General features: G+C 34.0%; 1 protein-coding gene across 1 annotated transcript; it reads right to left on the reverse strand.

Annotated features, from left to right (window-relative positions):
• Window positions 1–3,719: 3,719 nt before the first annotated feature.
• On the reverse strand, window positions 3,720–10,435 carry LOC133190749 (uncharacterized). The gene is made up of 2 exons (XM_061326437.1): window positions 10,376–10,435; window positions 3,720–6,164 (listed from the first exon to the last, which is right to left on the reverse strand). The coding sequence occupies exon 2, from the start codon at window positions 6,155–6,157 to the stop codon at window positions 3,830–3,832; it is 2,328 nt and encodes a 775-aa protein (XP_061182421.1). The 5' UTR covers window positions 6,158–6,164; window positions 10,376–10,435; the 3' UTR covers window positions 3,720–3,829.
• Between the last annotated feature and the right edge of the window lie 7,299 nt (window positions 10,436–17,734).

Raw genomic sequence — 17,734 nt, forward strand, 5'->3', positions numbered from 1 at the left:
CTGCCTACTTTGTTTTATGAAATAAACTATATATAAGCATAATACATGGATGATTCATAGTTTATTTACAATAAAAAATAATGAAAAATACTTATTCTAAAGCAAAGATAAAATTCCTATCGTTATTTAAAAGAAATTATAAAATGTTTTTTCATGATCTTTTTAGTTTAAATTGGATTTAGCAGAATTTCTTCATTTTTGCAAAAAATGAATGTAATTTATAATTATAAGGCCGATAACTTCAAACAACAGAAAATACTGCTTCCCAGTTCACAATTTGATCATTGCGTTATTTGTTTGCGCATTTAATTTTATATGCTTGAAGAACAATATTTATATGCTTACTAACATGCAAGGAACATGATATGTCAGCTTGAAATCTCAGTTGGATATTATTTGTTGTACCGTTATTAAAAGTAGATATGCGGCTGATGCCCTAAATTTCCACATGCTTGTTTTGTTTTGAACATATTTTATTGACATAAGCAAATGGATCAGAAACAAGTTCTTACAACTTACTGGTTCCTCTCCTTAAATATAACAATTGTCATGCAAAGAAGAAAAAAATGCGGAGAAATATTAATGTAACAAGTAACATAATTGAAAGTTCTGTTCAATAACATAGCAATTTAAAATCTACAGGTTTCATCAATAAATTTATGGACAGTAGCAAAAATTGTGTGATTAGTTTGTAGAGGCAAATCTCTGTCACCCCAAACTAACAAATTTGTGTCAATACTGACAAAGTCGTCAAGTAAAAACAGGCGGTTAAAAAGCTTATTTCTAGCATTGGATAATTTCTACATGCAAAAAAGAAATGATAAACATCTTCGTATTTACCACATGAACAAAAAGGATTATCGATAATACTTCGTTTATAAAGATCATAATTAAGTAAGCAGTTGTGTCTTAGTTTGTTATGAATTATGTTTGTATAGCGTTTACCAAAAGAAAAATATGTTGGCGGATTGCTGACTTTTGTAATATAGTACATAAGTTTTTACGGAATGAATTAACTGAGATGGCTTCTCTCGCTTCTACTTTTTATAAATTCCACTGTTTCACAGCATCTGGTACAAAGGACCTTTTGTATACATCTATTGTACATCTTGGGACAATAAACTGTTCTTTATTACGGGTATTATATTTTGATACATTTTCATGCTTGTTGGGGACAATATTATACTCAAATACTCAGGAACACCCCCTTTATGAATTTTGAACATAGTAGTCATTTTTGCAATATAGCGCCTGGATTTTAAAGTTCCCCAACCAGTTTCTAGTAAAGTGTTTCTGAAGATACAAAAATAGGAAGCCCTGTGACAATTCTAGCGGCAGCTATTTGCACTTTTTCAAGCTTATCAGCATCGTGTTTAGAGCAGCCATCCCAAACAATAGAAGCGTATTCAAGCGTAGGTCTAATAAAGGTAGTGTACAATTTTGAAAGGTTATTTCTACTCAGTTTGTACTTAAGTTTTTTTTTCAAAAGCCCAAGTTTCTTATGAGCATTGTTTACAATACCGTCAATATATGCAGACCAGCTGAGGTTTTGTGACAAAAGTAGACCCAAGTGTCGATGGACTGGAACGCACTATCACGGTGTAAATTTTGATAAAAACAATTTTAGTGGCATGTTTTAACTATCTTTGAAATATGCTTTTAATCTATTGTAATAACTTAAAAAAACATAAAAGACTAATTATGCTAATTACCATGTAACTCAAAATGTGTCAATTTAATCGATTTACTCAACATGTCATGAGTTATTCTATCTAAGCCATCCGTCACTCATGCTCAGAATTGTGCTAATTGTCATTGTTATATTTTACTATTTATATATTACATGCAATATTGTTAATCAGTCAAGTCCTAGGCTTCGGATTGTTCGGGTGCAATTTTTGGATTTCCAGAATTCGCCCTACCGACCTAAGTTACAATAAAGTGCCATTCCATCGTTAGCATTTTTATGTTTCATAGTTGCCGGAAAGTTTTTACACTTATTTTCCCCGGTGATAATTCACTCCAGTCTGTCACCTTTAAAATATTTTAGGCAGAACAGATATAGTTTTCGTGTTAAAAAAAATAACCTTAGATTTAGATGGATTAAATTTTAGAAGCCACTTATTTGACCATAATTCCAAAGTATTTAAATCGTGGTTTAACTTATATTCAATGTCTAAAATATTGTATGAAGATTGTTGAAGCGAATTGTCATCAGCAAACAATCTACACATTGACAACATATTTTCAGCCACATCATTTACATAAATCAGAAATAAAAGTGGCCCCAAGACAGAGCCCTGGGGTACACCTGCAAATATATCAAGTTTTGACGATAACAAATCCTTATATATAACTCTTTGTGACCTATGACTTAAATAACTAGAGAACCACTGAAGGAGATCAGCAGATATACCATAAGTCTGTAATTTAAAAATAAGACCTTTGTGCCACACTCTGTCAAAAGCTTTTGAAAGATCACAAAAACCATACAACATGATTTACCTTCATCAATGTTTTGTACAATGTTATGATAGGTTTCTAGTAATTGGTACACAGTAGAATGTCCACATGCAGAGAGGGAGTCTACAAAATATATTTTATTTTATATACTTTATTTGAGCAAATATGTGACTAGGGTTTGACATTCACTATCCCTTTCCCTTGTATGCATTCAGTTTACTTAAATTCTTTATTTTTATAATTTTTGTCCTGTTCAGACATCGTGTCATGTTGCGTTGAATGTTAGCCAAAATGCACTTGCATCATGACTCCCTCGTTGTTCTACGCATTATCCGTATTTCATATTTTCTCATTGCATATAAATGTTCGTTTGGTGTTTTATTCAAATGCGTACTATTAATAAACCTAAATGTAAACTTTACTTGTTTCTACTCTACTAACCATAGATTTCCACTTAACGTTTTCGAATGGATAGTGTAATTTGAGTAAATGTTCACCATATTACAGGTCCCAGCCATGCTTCTGGGAAAATTAAAATCATTCAATTAAGCAATAGAGCCATTTAATAAAGTTTCAAGTTTCTTTATTTCCTTAAGCCAACTTTCTCATCAGAATAATAAATACATGTTATAAAGAAAAAAATACAGAGAGATGAACGTAAAAATATATACGAGACACGAAAATAGCGGAACAGTTTTACATGGATATTGTTTTTTCTGTTAAGTGGTAGCATTCAAAAATTTGCCCGAATTTATTCAAATGACACGTTCAAACAATACATAACCTGAAAGTACTCATTTCAAAGAACAAAAACATGAAAAAATAATGATAAATAAAATAAATATTTCAAACAAACAATACGAAGCAAAAAGGTGTGAAGTTTAAATATTTTTCAAGTTATGTAGAATTTTGAAATCCTAACACATATAGATATAATATTACTAAGCTTGACAGGATATATTACTATCTTTCTTTAAAATGAAAGAAAAAAATATAATGCCCATACACACAATTGACAGATGCATATCACCCACACGTGACTCTTACAACTGATTTCATTACATGTATTACAATGAATTTATATTTTAATTGCACAGACAAGTGCATCTTTGAATTGAATAAACATAATCAAACTATAAACATGCATGAATGAATGATAGAGGTTGGTTGCTCACTTCATAAAATTTTCTGCTATTAAACGATTGATAATGATTGATATAAATCAAACGTCTGCTATATAATAAAAGTTGCTTAATCGCATTCTACATGGGGAATTATTAAGTTGATCATAAAGCGTACTTTCCAATACTAATCATTTTCATTATTTTCCAAAATAAATCCCTCTTTCATTACACATCATTTTTCTTCATCCAAGAAAAACTGTTGACACCACTACCTCACGTGGCATTCTTGCCTTTTTCTTTTTAATCCACTTGAGTATTAGATCTAGTCGTTCTTTATGATCTGTACTTTTTATCCAGTCATGTATAACTGCTTCCGGTAAGTTATATCGTAATTTATCTGGTAATTCACAGGAATCGGAGAATATAATCAGCACACTGTTTGGAGATATGTTCTCCATCTGAATACACTGAAGAACAGTATCTAGGTGAATGCCTAGAAACGCTTCTTCTTTCAAATATGAAGATGTTACGTAAAAAATCAGGTTTTCACATTGTTTGATAATGTCGCTTTGAATGTCAAATCGAGATTTCCCACTTTTGTTTATATTACATTCTTCGAAAATAAATCCTGTTGCTATATTTTCCTCTCTCAAAGGAAGAACGAGGCTATTGTACACAACTTCTTTATCATTGTCACAAGAAACTACGTAGCATGAGTATTCTTTAAGAAATTCAACAATATTGCTCTCTGACTTGTCTAGTATTGGGCTTCCTAAAGAGACATTCCTTATTGGCTGAATTACACATCGTGTGTAGAAATGCCATATTTTATGTAACACATATGTTAGAGAAATAATTATAAAAAGGAGGATTAAAACTTCAATGATAAGACGCACCACTAGTATCCCTTTATGAGTGTTCTCAAACCATGTATATTTCATGTTGAACTGCTGAATTTTCCGTATGATCTTCTCTTTGTCGGCCTTTGTTGTGTTGTCCATCTTGAGGAAATAAGGCTGATCAGGCAGAACAATCAGAGTGTCGGGATGTTGTACTTCAATATAGATATAAGCTCGGGATTTTTCGTCGTAAATTCGACGTAAATAATCAACTCTGTGAACTCCAAAGAACCTCTCATCTGCGCACCCAAGAAAGTGTGTTTCGTATGTATCTAAACGGTTCAGTAAAATATCCGAAGATGAAGAGAACTCGGGAACAGTAAACCATTTCATTGCCTTTCCATACAAAAAATATAAATACGAAAACGCAGAGCACCTTCCATTTTCTCTTTTTTCTTCTTTCGAGTAAGGGACACCATTAACATAATAATACTGCGTAATGTCACTGCGTTCACTCTTAAAAGACATCGGCCCCCATTCAAGGTTAACAACACTACCCGGTGACGCATATACAAAGAAATTTTCCCCTCTGTATTTTTTTATGCGGTACTGGCCAATGAGATATTCAAAATCCATCATAAATGCACTTGCTTTGTTGTTCTGATAATAGAACGACTCACTGGAAAAATCTTCATAATGAAAGGAACAACTATATTTTCTAAAGTCTGAATTTTTTATGGCATCAAATTGAAGGGTACTTTTCACAAACATCTGATTGCCTAGAACCCTCTGGAAGTCGGTTGTTATTTTGCTTTGACTACTGATCGAAGTTACATTCCTTCCCCTTGAAGTCCAGAAAACGCGTACTGAGCAAGTTCCATTCAAAAGAGCGCTACATGATAGGCTGAAACTTTCTCCTGTACTTATAACATGCACTTCGCGTTGATATGGAGGTATTTGTCCACCTCGATCTTTAAATTGTGTTAGTTGAGGTTTACTTTGATACATGTACTTTTTCTCTCCCGTTTTTAGGAAAAGATTATGATCCAAAGAGAGAAAATTATAGATTAAGTTCATCTTACTTACGTTAAGCTCAGATGAATTTCCTGGTAATTGTTTGTGATCAACATGAGACCATTTTGTTAAGAAATTCCCTCTACTTTCTTTTATGACTTCTAGGAGACCCAGAGAAGTTGAGCAAAGATTGTATATAACGTTAAAAATAATAACAGCATGAACAATTGTGATTAATATATATAAAAGCAATCTCCATAGTTTGTATCTTCGAGCTATTGATATCATGAAAGCACAAATAAAACGCACAACTGATAGAATAATTATATAAAGGTTTTTCCATTGTATTTGCAGCATAACGTCATCCTGTACCTCGTTGTTCATGTTCACATATCTTATAACGACCGGAATTAGACTGACCATACTGTGGTAAATCAAGTGAGGACGGTAACATCCTATCTGAAGTCTTGAAACACGTCTAGCGATAGGGTCCAGTAATAATGAAAATATTATAATGGACAAAAAACTGTATACAGATAATAAATACAATCTGTATGTTCTGTAAGCACGAACGGGTTCTGTTGTTTCTCTATAGAATGAATTTTCATGGGTAATGTCTATATAAGTAGGTTCGTCCAAATAGACATTGAGAGCAATTGGAGACAGGATAATGAAAGATAAATATATCACTCCGTGTAGAAAATCTATCCTCTTCATTTTGTAACTGCAAAGAAAAAAGAGACCTATGGGCCACAATGCTCATCTGAGTCAATATGGCCCTGCTGTTCTTCACAAGCAGAATTTTTCTATATATTCCTACGTAAAAGTTTTATCCCTATTGTGACCCCACCCTATCCCCAGTTGTCACGATTTTTATAGATGTAGCCCTGCCCTACCCCTAAGGGTCACAGCGGGTCATGATTTGAACAAACTTGAATCCAAAATACATTAAGATACTTCCATATCAATATGAATACACATGGCTCTGCTGTTCTTGAAAAGATTTAAGAGACTGAATTTTGTTCCCTACACATCCATATGTTAAACTGTAAACTCTGATAGTGCATTGTCACACCACCTTACCCCAGGGGGGTCAAGATTTAAAAAAAAAAAACAAAAACGAATCTTCACTACCTGAGGATGTTTCCAAATTAATATGATTAAACATGGATTTGCTGTTCTTGTGAAGAAGATTTTTATGCCCCGCCATGAATATGGCCGGGGCATATATAGTGTTTGTCATGTCCGTCTTCCGTCCTTCTGTCCTACCGTCTGTCCTTCCGTCACACTTTGCGTTTAGCTCTGTTCAAAGCTCAGTTTCAAAGAAACTATCCAAGATATTTTTATCAAACTTCATATGCTGATAGATATTGATGAGAGCTATGCAACTGCATCACCATTTTTTGACCTTGACCTTTCATTTGACCTTGACCTCACTTTTCTTAAATCAGAGTATAGCTCAGTTTTAAAGATACCATTCAAGATAGTGTAATCAAACTTCATATGTTGATACATACTGATGTACGCTATTCAACTGCATCAACATATTTTGACCTTGACCTTTCATTTGACTTTGACCTCACTTTTCTTAAATTAGTGTTTAGCTCAGTTTTAAAGATACCATTCAAGAGAGTGTAATCAAAGTTCATATGTTGATACATACTGATGTACGCTATTCAACTGCATCAACATTTTTTGACCTTGATTATTCCTTTGACCTTGACCTCACTTTTCTTAAATTAGTGTTTAGCTCAGTTTTAATGAATTCATGATATTTTTATCATACTTCATATGCTGATACATACTGATGAGAGCTTTTCAACTGCATCAACATTTTTTGACCTTGACCTTTCATTTGACCTTGACCTCACTTTTCTTAAATTAGTGTTTAGCTCAGTTTTAAAGATACCATTCAATACAGTGTTATCAGACTTCACATGTTAATACATACTAATGAGAGCTATTCAACTGCATCAACATTTTTTGACCTTGACCATTCCTTTGACCTTGACCTCACTTTCGACAAATTATTGTCATACTTTATATGCTGATACATACTGATGTAAGTTATTCAACTGCATCAATATTTTTTGACCTTGACCTTTCCTTTGAGCTTGACCTCACTTTTCTTAGATTTGCATTTTGCTTAATTTTAAAGGAACCATTTCAGATATATTTATGTAAGTTTATGCACTTATACATAATTCGGCGAGAATTTATCATCTATATCCAACTTTCTAGATTTCAATTTTAAAGAAACTATTCAAGATATTCTCATCAAATTTCATACACCAATACAAATTTTCATGTTGCATTACTAATATACCCTCGGCGGGGCATTCATGTCCTATGGACATATTTCTAGTTGAAAATGTTTCCTATATATTCCTATATATAAAACTTTGATCCTCCATTGTGGCCCCACTCTACCCCCCAAGGGTCATGATTTGAACAAACTTGAACCTACACTGCTTGAAAATGCTTCCATATTAATATGTTGATTGACTATTCATGGCTTAGCTGTTCTTTAGAAAAAGAGTTTTGAAAATTTTCCTACAAGGCAAAATGAATTATATGTTTGTTTCCTGTAACGTTCCCCAAAAATAAAGGGTCGGTCGATAGAGATTTTATTTTGGCTAATGTAGAATATTTATTCATGTATAATATATGATTTATGTTAAGACATACAAAAGTTTCCAGTTTAAAAGCTTCATTTTTGCTTACTATAAATGAAACATTTTAGCGTTAAACATACCTGGGCTGAAATAGCTTGGTGTGCAACTGTGCATTGGTGACAAATACATGAGAAACCCAAATTGCTGTCTTCAAAACTATCTAAAAAACCCTCGGGAATATCCTATATTAATCAATGATCATTAGTCTTCCTAAAAAGTGAATGTTGAATTAGTTAACATATTTTATACCTCAAATTAACCTATAATTATCTCTTTTATTAACATTTTTGGTTAATATTGCATCAGTCGATTGATCAAACAGCTTTGGACGAAAAAAATCCACCGGGGGTTACTTTGAATCAATGGGTCGGTCGGATTACTGGAAACATGTTTTTTAGGCCTAAATTCTTATGTAACTATTTCATCCTGGATAGACCCACCCTACTCCCAAGGGTCATGATTTGAAAAAAACTTGAATCTACACTATCTGAGGATGCTTCCATATCATTATGATTAAAATTATGGCTTTGCTGTTCTTGAGGAGAAGACTTTTAAGGATTTCTCCCTATGTACATGTATTCCTATGTAAAACTTCTCACTCTACTCCTGGGGGTCATGATATAACCAAACAATGATTCTACACTATCTGAAAATATTTCCACATCATCTGATCATTATGACTAATATTGGCTTTGCTGTAATTGAGAAGAAGATTTTTGAAATCTTTTCTAGATACCGGGGGTATTCCTATGTAAAACATTGATCCCCCATTGTGCCCCCATGCACCCTACTTCCGGGGGTAATGCTTTGAATAAACTTGAATCTACACTACCTGAGGATGTTTCCATACTAATATGATTAATCATGGCTTTGCAGTACTTGAGAAGAAGATTTTAAAAGAGTTTTTCTTAATATTCCTTGGTAAAACTTTGATCCCCCCTTGTGGCCCTATCCTACCCCAGGTGATCATAATTTGAACAAGATTAAATTTACACTATCTTAGGATGTTTAGAAACCAATATGACTAAACATGGCTTTACTGTTCTTGAGCAGAAGATTTTTGAAAGAATGGAGGCGTCAAAAATTGTATTGTCAATATCTTATCTTTTATACATTTGCTTCCTTAATTTTTTTTCCAGTAGCTTAATAATAATTTATTTTTTTACAAATGTTTTTAAAGTATGTGAAAGGGGAAAAAGCTTCACACATGTTTCGAACTCTCTCTCCAAAGCTCATGGCGCGGCGTAAGACTGATCGCGTTAACCACTACGCCACGAAAGCTTGTTGTTAGTAATTTGTGTTAGTGCAATTTATTAATAAACGAAATTGTTGAAGCGTAAAATTTTGTAAGAAATGTTCGATTTTCATATAGAATGGGTTCAGACTTCATTTCTTTAAAAACATAAAATAAATCTTGCAATTACTTTTCGTTCAAATAAACCTTATTGTTATAGCTTTAAAATTTGTCCTTATGTATACATATATACTAAAAAAATCTAACGTTTCCAATGTTTTATCGATAAGATATTGGACCGCTTACGTCACAAACTGGGCGGGATTTGCATTCGTTGATGTTTAACCTCAGTGCTAGTTTAGGAAATTCACATCACGGAATCCAGCACAAAAATAAATGTAAATAAAAGGTATAACAAAACATCAATTTCAATTATACATGTGTTCTCGGACAAAATCCATTTTGTCGACCCCTCGAACCAAACTGTTTGCCTGTAACCTAACAGCCTCAGGCAAACAGTTTCGACAACAGGTCTGACAAAACGCATGTTGCCCTCGAACCAAGTCAATAAATGTATAATTTTTTTACGTAATAGTGTACGGGGGATATACAGTTTTCAATAATTGTCAGTAAAAGTGGGGGGTTGTTTATTGTTAGCTGATCGTTTTCAAAGTTACATGAATTTGCCACGGGAAAGTTTTACATAGGAATATATAGGAAAAAGAAAGCTCTAGGGCGTACAAGACGAGGACCATCCCCCGCTCATCCTCGCAATGCCAGGGGTCCTGAGTTAACACGTTGCCGTGGAACCCTGGACAATTTCATTCAATATTTCATGGGCAATTGGAACATCACTCGGCCTTTTCCGTCAAGTCGAGAAAAAAAAGACTTGACGGAAAAGCCGAGTGATATTTCGATTGATTTCATGGGTTGACTGTAGCAACGTCTTTCAGAAATATTACAAACCTTGATTGTTTTTCTTATAACATTAAAATTGGTAGTGCCTATATTAAACTAACTACTCACCAATAAATATACACTGTATGATAAATATAACGCAGTAGAGGTATATATAAGTTTGCAAAAAAGGAGATTGTATCCTGACAAATACTGAGTGAATTGTTTACTTACAACTTTAGTTTTGCTTTCGTTTTCTTGTATTATATATAGGGAGGCACATACATGACAAAATCCTTTACTAGAAAGTGTTCAGTATACTCACAAACTAAGTGTTCTGCTCAGAAATACTTAGCTTACAAAAAATCTGAAAGGGAAAAACCTCTAATTTTTATACATAAGAGCAATTATATACATCAGTAATGGACATTGAAAAAATATTTTAACAAAGGCCATCATTAAAAATGTCTTTGTTTCCCCTAACCCGACCCTAAAATCTGAAGTTGGGTAGGTAGGCAGGTAAATATTTTTTTTTCCTGACAGCAGCTTTGAAAATACATTCTGATTTTTTGATAAGAATGGGTTTTCATGAAATTGTATTTTATAAAAGTTGATAAACATTAAAAAAAAAAAAATTAAAATAATCTTCTTAAAAAAAACTTTTCAGTCGGCGGGATTTAATTGGGTCGGTCGCGTTAGGGGAAACAAAGGTATTTTTTACTTTGGCCAAATGTCTCTAATTATACGCCGATCTTCAGTATGGCATTTGGCGCGTACAGTTTGTAGAAACAAGGAGCCATACTGTGCTGACAACCCTAATTTGTAATGTTACCCTCAGCATAAGCAACATACTGGACAACAGGTAACACAACGATAATGTCGCTTGCGTTTAAACCTCGTGTAAACGACTGTAAGTTGTGCGTTTGAAAGAAGCCGGCTTAACATGACGTAATTCAAAGCGTGTGTCCGATGTAGCTTGATTGAAAACAACAAACGGCAGCAAAAAATGCTTGCAATTGCAGAAATAACGCTGACGCGTCGGTTGACAATGGTTTTTCATGGTTAATTTCAACTGTTACCCTTCAAAACAGGCACCATTTAACCATTAACACTACATATGTACATACTTTTTCCTAAATTCTGGTTTAAATTGTTGTTCCTTAATTTTAAATCATACTTTAATAGTTCATTTCCTGGTTAGGTACAACTTCGTTTAGAAAACTAATTAAGAATTTCATAGATCTACTGAGAAAATACCGTAACGAAGAGACATGATCAATTTCTATACATACAAACATCAATTAATTTTAAAATACAAAATACATTTATGATGTTTTGTGAGTTTCCTTTTAAATACTGATGAACCTTGTCAGCATGTGTAATGGAAGAGGCATTTTGCGGGGTAACACAAAGAAACGCTGGTTTTGAAACTTTGTGCCACTTTTAGATGTAGAGTGTACATGAAACTTTTCCCGACACTTTAACACTCACTTAATAAAAGAATATCGGGGCATAAATTTCAAATTGGGGGCCAGCAGCTTTCATAAAAGAACTTTAATTTACTCGATCATTCTATTTTATCAATGAAAGTTAGAATTCTAGAAAAGATTTACCACTAATAGCCAGTCACTAAGTACATGGTTCCGTAGACAACGAGAAGAATATTGGATTCGAAAACTAGGCACGTCCTTTACATATATTTACATTTGCAAATGTTTTCTTTTATATAACACTATTAAAAAAGCAACGCGTATCTATATCCGTATAAACACTGATTCCTCGCGTCATAAACGTTCGACGTAATTTCTTAGTGACGTCACAAAGGGTTGACGCGCAATCAATGGATCAAATACTTGCCGTTGAGTTTGAAAAATAAAACATTTCACACGTTGAAACTTATAATCAGGAAAATATAAAATATGAACAAGTCATAAATGTAAATATAAGTAATAATGTATCATTTTTAAACATCTATCGGGATATAAATACGGGTTGGTACGAGATCAATTCGGGCTTTATGGAATTTGATCTCGTGACCAACCCGTATTTATATCCCGATAGATGATTAAAAATGATACATTATTTCTAAAATGGACGCAATGACAATGTCGATAGTGATGGGAATCTTTTCAGTCCACATTGTAGCAATGTGAATTTGAAGGGACTTTTTAACAATGCACTGAGACATTTACAAGCGAAGTCATGGATATTAGTTTTACATTAAACCTATTATACACGATGTCTTCTTTGATTCACTACTACCTTATGTAAATAAACAGAAATAAACAGTTAGGTCTTCATCACATTCGCACCAAAGTTCACTCTGTCCCTTTGAAACATTTAAATAGTCTATTTGAAAAGGTCGAGGAAAGTCCATATTTGGATTCTGTGATCATGGATATTTCAAATAATAGGCTTTTTAAACCGCCACATTTTACGGAAGAAAATAGTGCTTAAACAACCCGTTTTTTCCTTAAACTTTAATATGCAAACAACGGAAGTCACGCAGTTAATATAAGTAATATTCTTATTCACAAAAGCGTCCAGTCTTGTATTTCACCATATTTCAAGTTGAAGACCACGCTTTGTATTTCTTACAAATATACATCAACTATTGCTTCCAAACTTACTATAATTACAAGAAAACTCTACAGAGCCTAGATATCGAACATCGTGTTCATATTTTTCTTCACCCTACGACAACAGTCTTGTCTTTTTTTGAAAAGGGCCAAAATTTAGGGAACCCCGATCTTTCAAAAGTAAATTCTTAAATATTAAGAGTTCTATGGTATATTAGGCAGGCGATGGACCAAACATGAAAAAGACCTTGACACTTTGTCAGAATGGAATAAAAGTATCAGAAGTATATTAAGATCTCGCATAAGGCGACTGAGGGGCAATATGAAAACCATCTATCCTTCTTTGTTCAGTAATTCAGAAGTGAAAAAAGAATTAGATAGATTACAAAATCAGTATGTACTGGTCCCAGCTGACAAAGCAGGTAACAGTAATTCAGAAGTGAAAAAAATTGGATAGATTACACCATCAGTATGTACTGGTCCCAGCTGACAAAGCAGGTAACAACATTGTTTGTAAGGCTCATTATTATACCCGCACTTTCTAAAAGAAAGTTCGGGGTTATATTGTTGCTACCCTGGTCTGTGCGTCCGTCCGTCAATCTTTCTTCTTCCTCAAACTCCTCCTTTATTTTAAGAAATAACCTATTAATCTTTTGGAATATGATAGTTGGTGTCCTGTAGACATGAAATAGGTTTTTGGAATTTTCAACTTTGCCCTCTGGTTCCCAGAACTCCTCTTACATTTTATGCGGTAGACTAATCATCTTTGGGAAGATGAATGGTGATGTCCTGTAGATGTGCAATGAGGTTTACGAATTTTCATTTTTACCCTGGGAGTCAAATGGGGGTCGAAAATGATGTTTTTCTACTATGATCTGGTTCCCAGAACACCTCTTACATTTTACGGAGTAGCCGAATCATCTTTTGGAAGATGATTGGTGGTGTTCTGTAAATGTGCAATAAGGTTTCCGAATTTTCTCCTTGGGTGTCAAATAGGGTCTAAAATGAGGTTTTTATGCAAAAAGCTCATGTTTTACACGAGAAATTAACTCTCTTTTTTTATCGATTTTAATCACACCTCTAGTGTGTTTCTTGTTATTTTAATTAAGATAATGATGATTTAATCCAGCCTAGTCCAATTTTGTACAGGCCCATGTATGGTAATTATAAATTAGTTTCTGAGGGGTATGTTTACCCATCTGAAACAAGTAAGGTGAGGGTCCATGTGAGTAGTTTTTTAACATAATTTAGTTAATTTTTGCATACTAAAAATATGAAGACAGTCATGTATTTTGTGATAGATTTAGGCCTAAATCTCACTAAACACTTGTAGTTTCTTTGTGACTTGGATGAAGGGAAAATGATCATTCACAATAAATTTATTTACAGAATTATGGTATAAACTTGACCATCAACCTAAAAAAACTTGATGTTTGATGCAGGTAGGACCAAGGGGAAAAAATAAAACCTGGACAAGGTTTGTACACAAAGAGTTTTCTGACTTTGACCTTTCATCCATAGAAATTAGAAAGAACATATGCCCTGGACATGTTTTTTATGCAAAGAGATTTTTTGACCATGACATTTCATCTAGAAAATTGGGGTAATGTCACCGCACATTCTCTACCCAAGGGCGCTCAGTAGATATAGTATGAGCCCAACAGACCTCAGGGAAAAGAAAATATGCTCTTGACAAGAATTTTACACAAGTAGGTATTTTTTACCTTGACCTTTGCTTGAAAAAAAATGGTTAAGGATCTTTGAACACTCTCAACTCACTCAACTCATTGCCACTCTGTGGGTAAAATTTGAGTCAGGTAAGGCCAAGGGGAGAGAAGACATACTCTGAGCAAGGTTTTCTTACGCAAAGAGATTTTCTAACCTTGACCTTTCAGAGAGAATCATCTAGAATGGTTTAAGTTCTCTGTATACCCTCTGCCCAAGGACACTCATGAAGTTAAGCCAACTGAGTAAAGGGGAGAGAAAATTTGCTTTAAACAAGGATTTTACAAGTAGTTTTTTCACCTTGACCTTTGCTTGGAAAATTGGTTCAAGGGCCCTGCTCACCCCTCTACTCATGAGTGAAGTTTGGGCCAGGTAGGGTCAAGAGGAGAAAAAATATACACGAGACAAAAAAAATTTATGATCAAGATTTTTAAAAGGGTGGGGCTGACTACAAACAACTAAATTGTTCCTGACAAAAATTCAAGAATACATATTTTAAGAATGAAATGTATGGAGATAAAAACAGAACAGTATTCAATCTCAAAAGTCCATCAAACAATACAGATTTTGGAGCAGAGCAAACACAGACCTCTAAAATATCAGAGGTGGGATCAGGTGCCATGGAGGAGTAAGCATCCCCTGTCGACCGGTCACACCCGCCGTGAGCTCCTTCTCATGAAATAACGAGAAAAAACCGTCGACAATTCAGTGTGTTAAAAATGGCCTAACAATAAGTATGAAAAACGTCAGTCAGCATTTGACTTAATGATAAATTGTATTTGCTGACAAGGTCATTGTATCGACCAAAGAACTTACGAAATGACGACTTTAAACGAGACTGCCTGTATTCTTGTTTCATTAACTTGTGTGCCAGTAACTTACCTCGTTTTAGAAATTGTTCATACGTAGAGCATGCTCTTGCGTATCGAATCACCTGAGAGATATAAACCCCGTATGCAGTTGATGAAGGTATATTGCTGTAAAAGTAAGAGAAGTTGATGATTGTGAAGTTAAAGTCATCACGTTTATCATGAAGCTTGGTTGTTAGATTACCATTTACGTCTTTTTCTAGTAAAATATCCAAATATGAAACAGATGTGTCAGACTTTGTGGTATCTTTTATTTCAAGCTCACTCGGATGATATATCTTATCGACATAATAATTGAAATAACCATTGTTAATTGACAATACGTCGTCGATATATCTAAATGTCGAGTTGAAGGGCACAGCAAGTGTTTTTTCTTTTTTTCACGTATAAGATTTTGAACAAATTCTGCTTCATATCAATACAAAAATAGGTCTGCTTATAATAGGGCGCAATTGGTACCCATGGAAATTCCAATAGATTGTTGGAAGACCTGGTCTCCAAAAACCACATAGATATTGTCAATCAGAAACTCAAGCATCTTTTTAATATCAGCTTCAGAGTACTTGTGTGTAAAATCACAATGTTGTTTTCACAAAATAATTTTGCAAATAACTAATGACAAGGTAAGTAAATTTACGAGTTCCATTTTTATTGAAAAAGCAGTTGTCAATGATATCAAAAAGCCTGGACTTTAATTTATCGCGGGGAATGGTAGTATATAAAGTTGAAAAGACGTATGTTTTTATGTTGTTGATTTTGGTAAAATTTTGTGGTTTCAAATTTTCCAAAAGTTCCTTGGAATTTTTAAGTATCCACATGTGATTTACACCACTTCTTGAATATATTGTTGCACAGTACTCCCGAAGTTTCTCCTTCACTACTGTTAATATTTTAGTGAGGAGTAAAGAAAGAGGCTTGGTAGAACATTTACTGGAACCCGCTATGTATCTAAGTACTAGGGTATTCTCAAAATTAAAGTAGTTTGAAACTTTATTTGAATGTATTTTCCCCATTTAAGTAAGCAAAAGTACAGCTGGTAATTTATATTAATCAAGAAAATTATGTATTTGAAACTTGTCATTAAATATGTCAATAATTTGAGAAAATAAACATTACAAAAATATTGTAAGGAATTTAATAGCTACCAAAATCATTGGTTTCAATCATTTTTGAGGTATTTTGACAATTTCCAGTTTTAGGGGGGCCGGGTTGATGTGTCGTGACACAGAGACGCAAACAAGACTGGATTGTATATATTTGTATATATTGTATTTCTAATTGGTTTTTGGTAAAGCTTCTATGGTCGATACAATGACCTTGTCAGCAAATACAATTTATCATTGAGTCATATGCTGACTGGCGTTTTTCATACTAGTTGTTAGGCCATTATTTACACACTGAATTGTCGACGGATTTTTCCGTTATTTCCCGATTATGACAAGGAGCACACGGCGGGTGTGACCGGTCGGCAGGGAATGCTTACTCCTCCATGGCACCTGATCCCACCTCTGATGTTTGGAGGTCCGTGTTTGCTCTGCTCCTATTTTGTATTGTTTAATGGACTTATGAGCTTGAATACTGTTCGTTATCTCAATATATTTCATTTCAACTGTTTTTGAGATATTTGGCCATTTTCAATTTGGGGGTTTGACCTTCAGGGGCCATGGCATGTATTATGTTTCATGTGTCATGCCACGAAGAACAAGATTATATATGGTTAAGAGTAAAGCTTAAATATTTTTGAGATATTAGACCATTTCCAGTTTCAGCAGGTGGGAATGACCTCCAGGGGTCATGACTTATGCACCATATTATGTGACATGACACCAGATTATATATCTGGTTTAGGAATTTCATTTGAAGTTCATACCTGTATTCAGTCTAACATGCAGAGTTATTGTTCTTTCCTCTCTCATACAGTGAATGTATGACCTGTACCTGATGGCAGAGCATGACTTTCTGTTGTCAGCTAGTCAGTCCGTAAATCCATTTTAATCCATTCAAAACATGATACGTTTCTAATTAACACCACAAAATAGCTTACCAATTTGAAATAATTCCATCATGAACACCACGTGCAAATCAAAGATCATTGTAAAATAGTACCACTGCTGTTATTAGGGAAGGGTGCTTTAACTTTGGGAGGTTGCGAAAACGTCATCTACAAATTAGCCAAAGAGGGTAGTCGAGGCAGGAAAACAAAGGAATTTGGAATGTGTATTTGGGCGAAGTCAATTTGGGGTCACACAGGTTGGTTTAGAAAGTAACCCCCCAATTATATACCGATTTTTTTTCAAAAGCTGTATTGGCATCTA

Source organism: Saccostrea echinata, unplaced genomic scaffold (genome assembly GCF_033153115.1).
Source record: "Saccostrea echinata isolate AGI-Se365-2 ecotype Australia unplaced genomic scaffold, CSIRO_AGI_Sech_v1 ptg000022l, whole genome shotgun sequence".
In the NCBI taxonomy this organism is placed as follows: domain Eukaryota; kingdom Metazoa; phylum Mollusca; class Bivalvia; order Ostreida; family Ostreidae; genus Saccostrea; species Saccostrea echinata.

What these genes read in the sequence shown, in the direction of transcription:
- LOC133190749 (XM_061326437.1), bottom strand. Translation starts at nt 6,157, where the DNA reads ATGAAGAGGATAGATTTTCTACACGGAGTGATATATTTATCTTTCATT.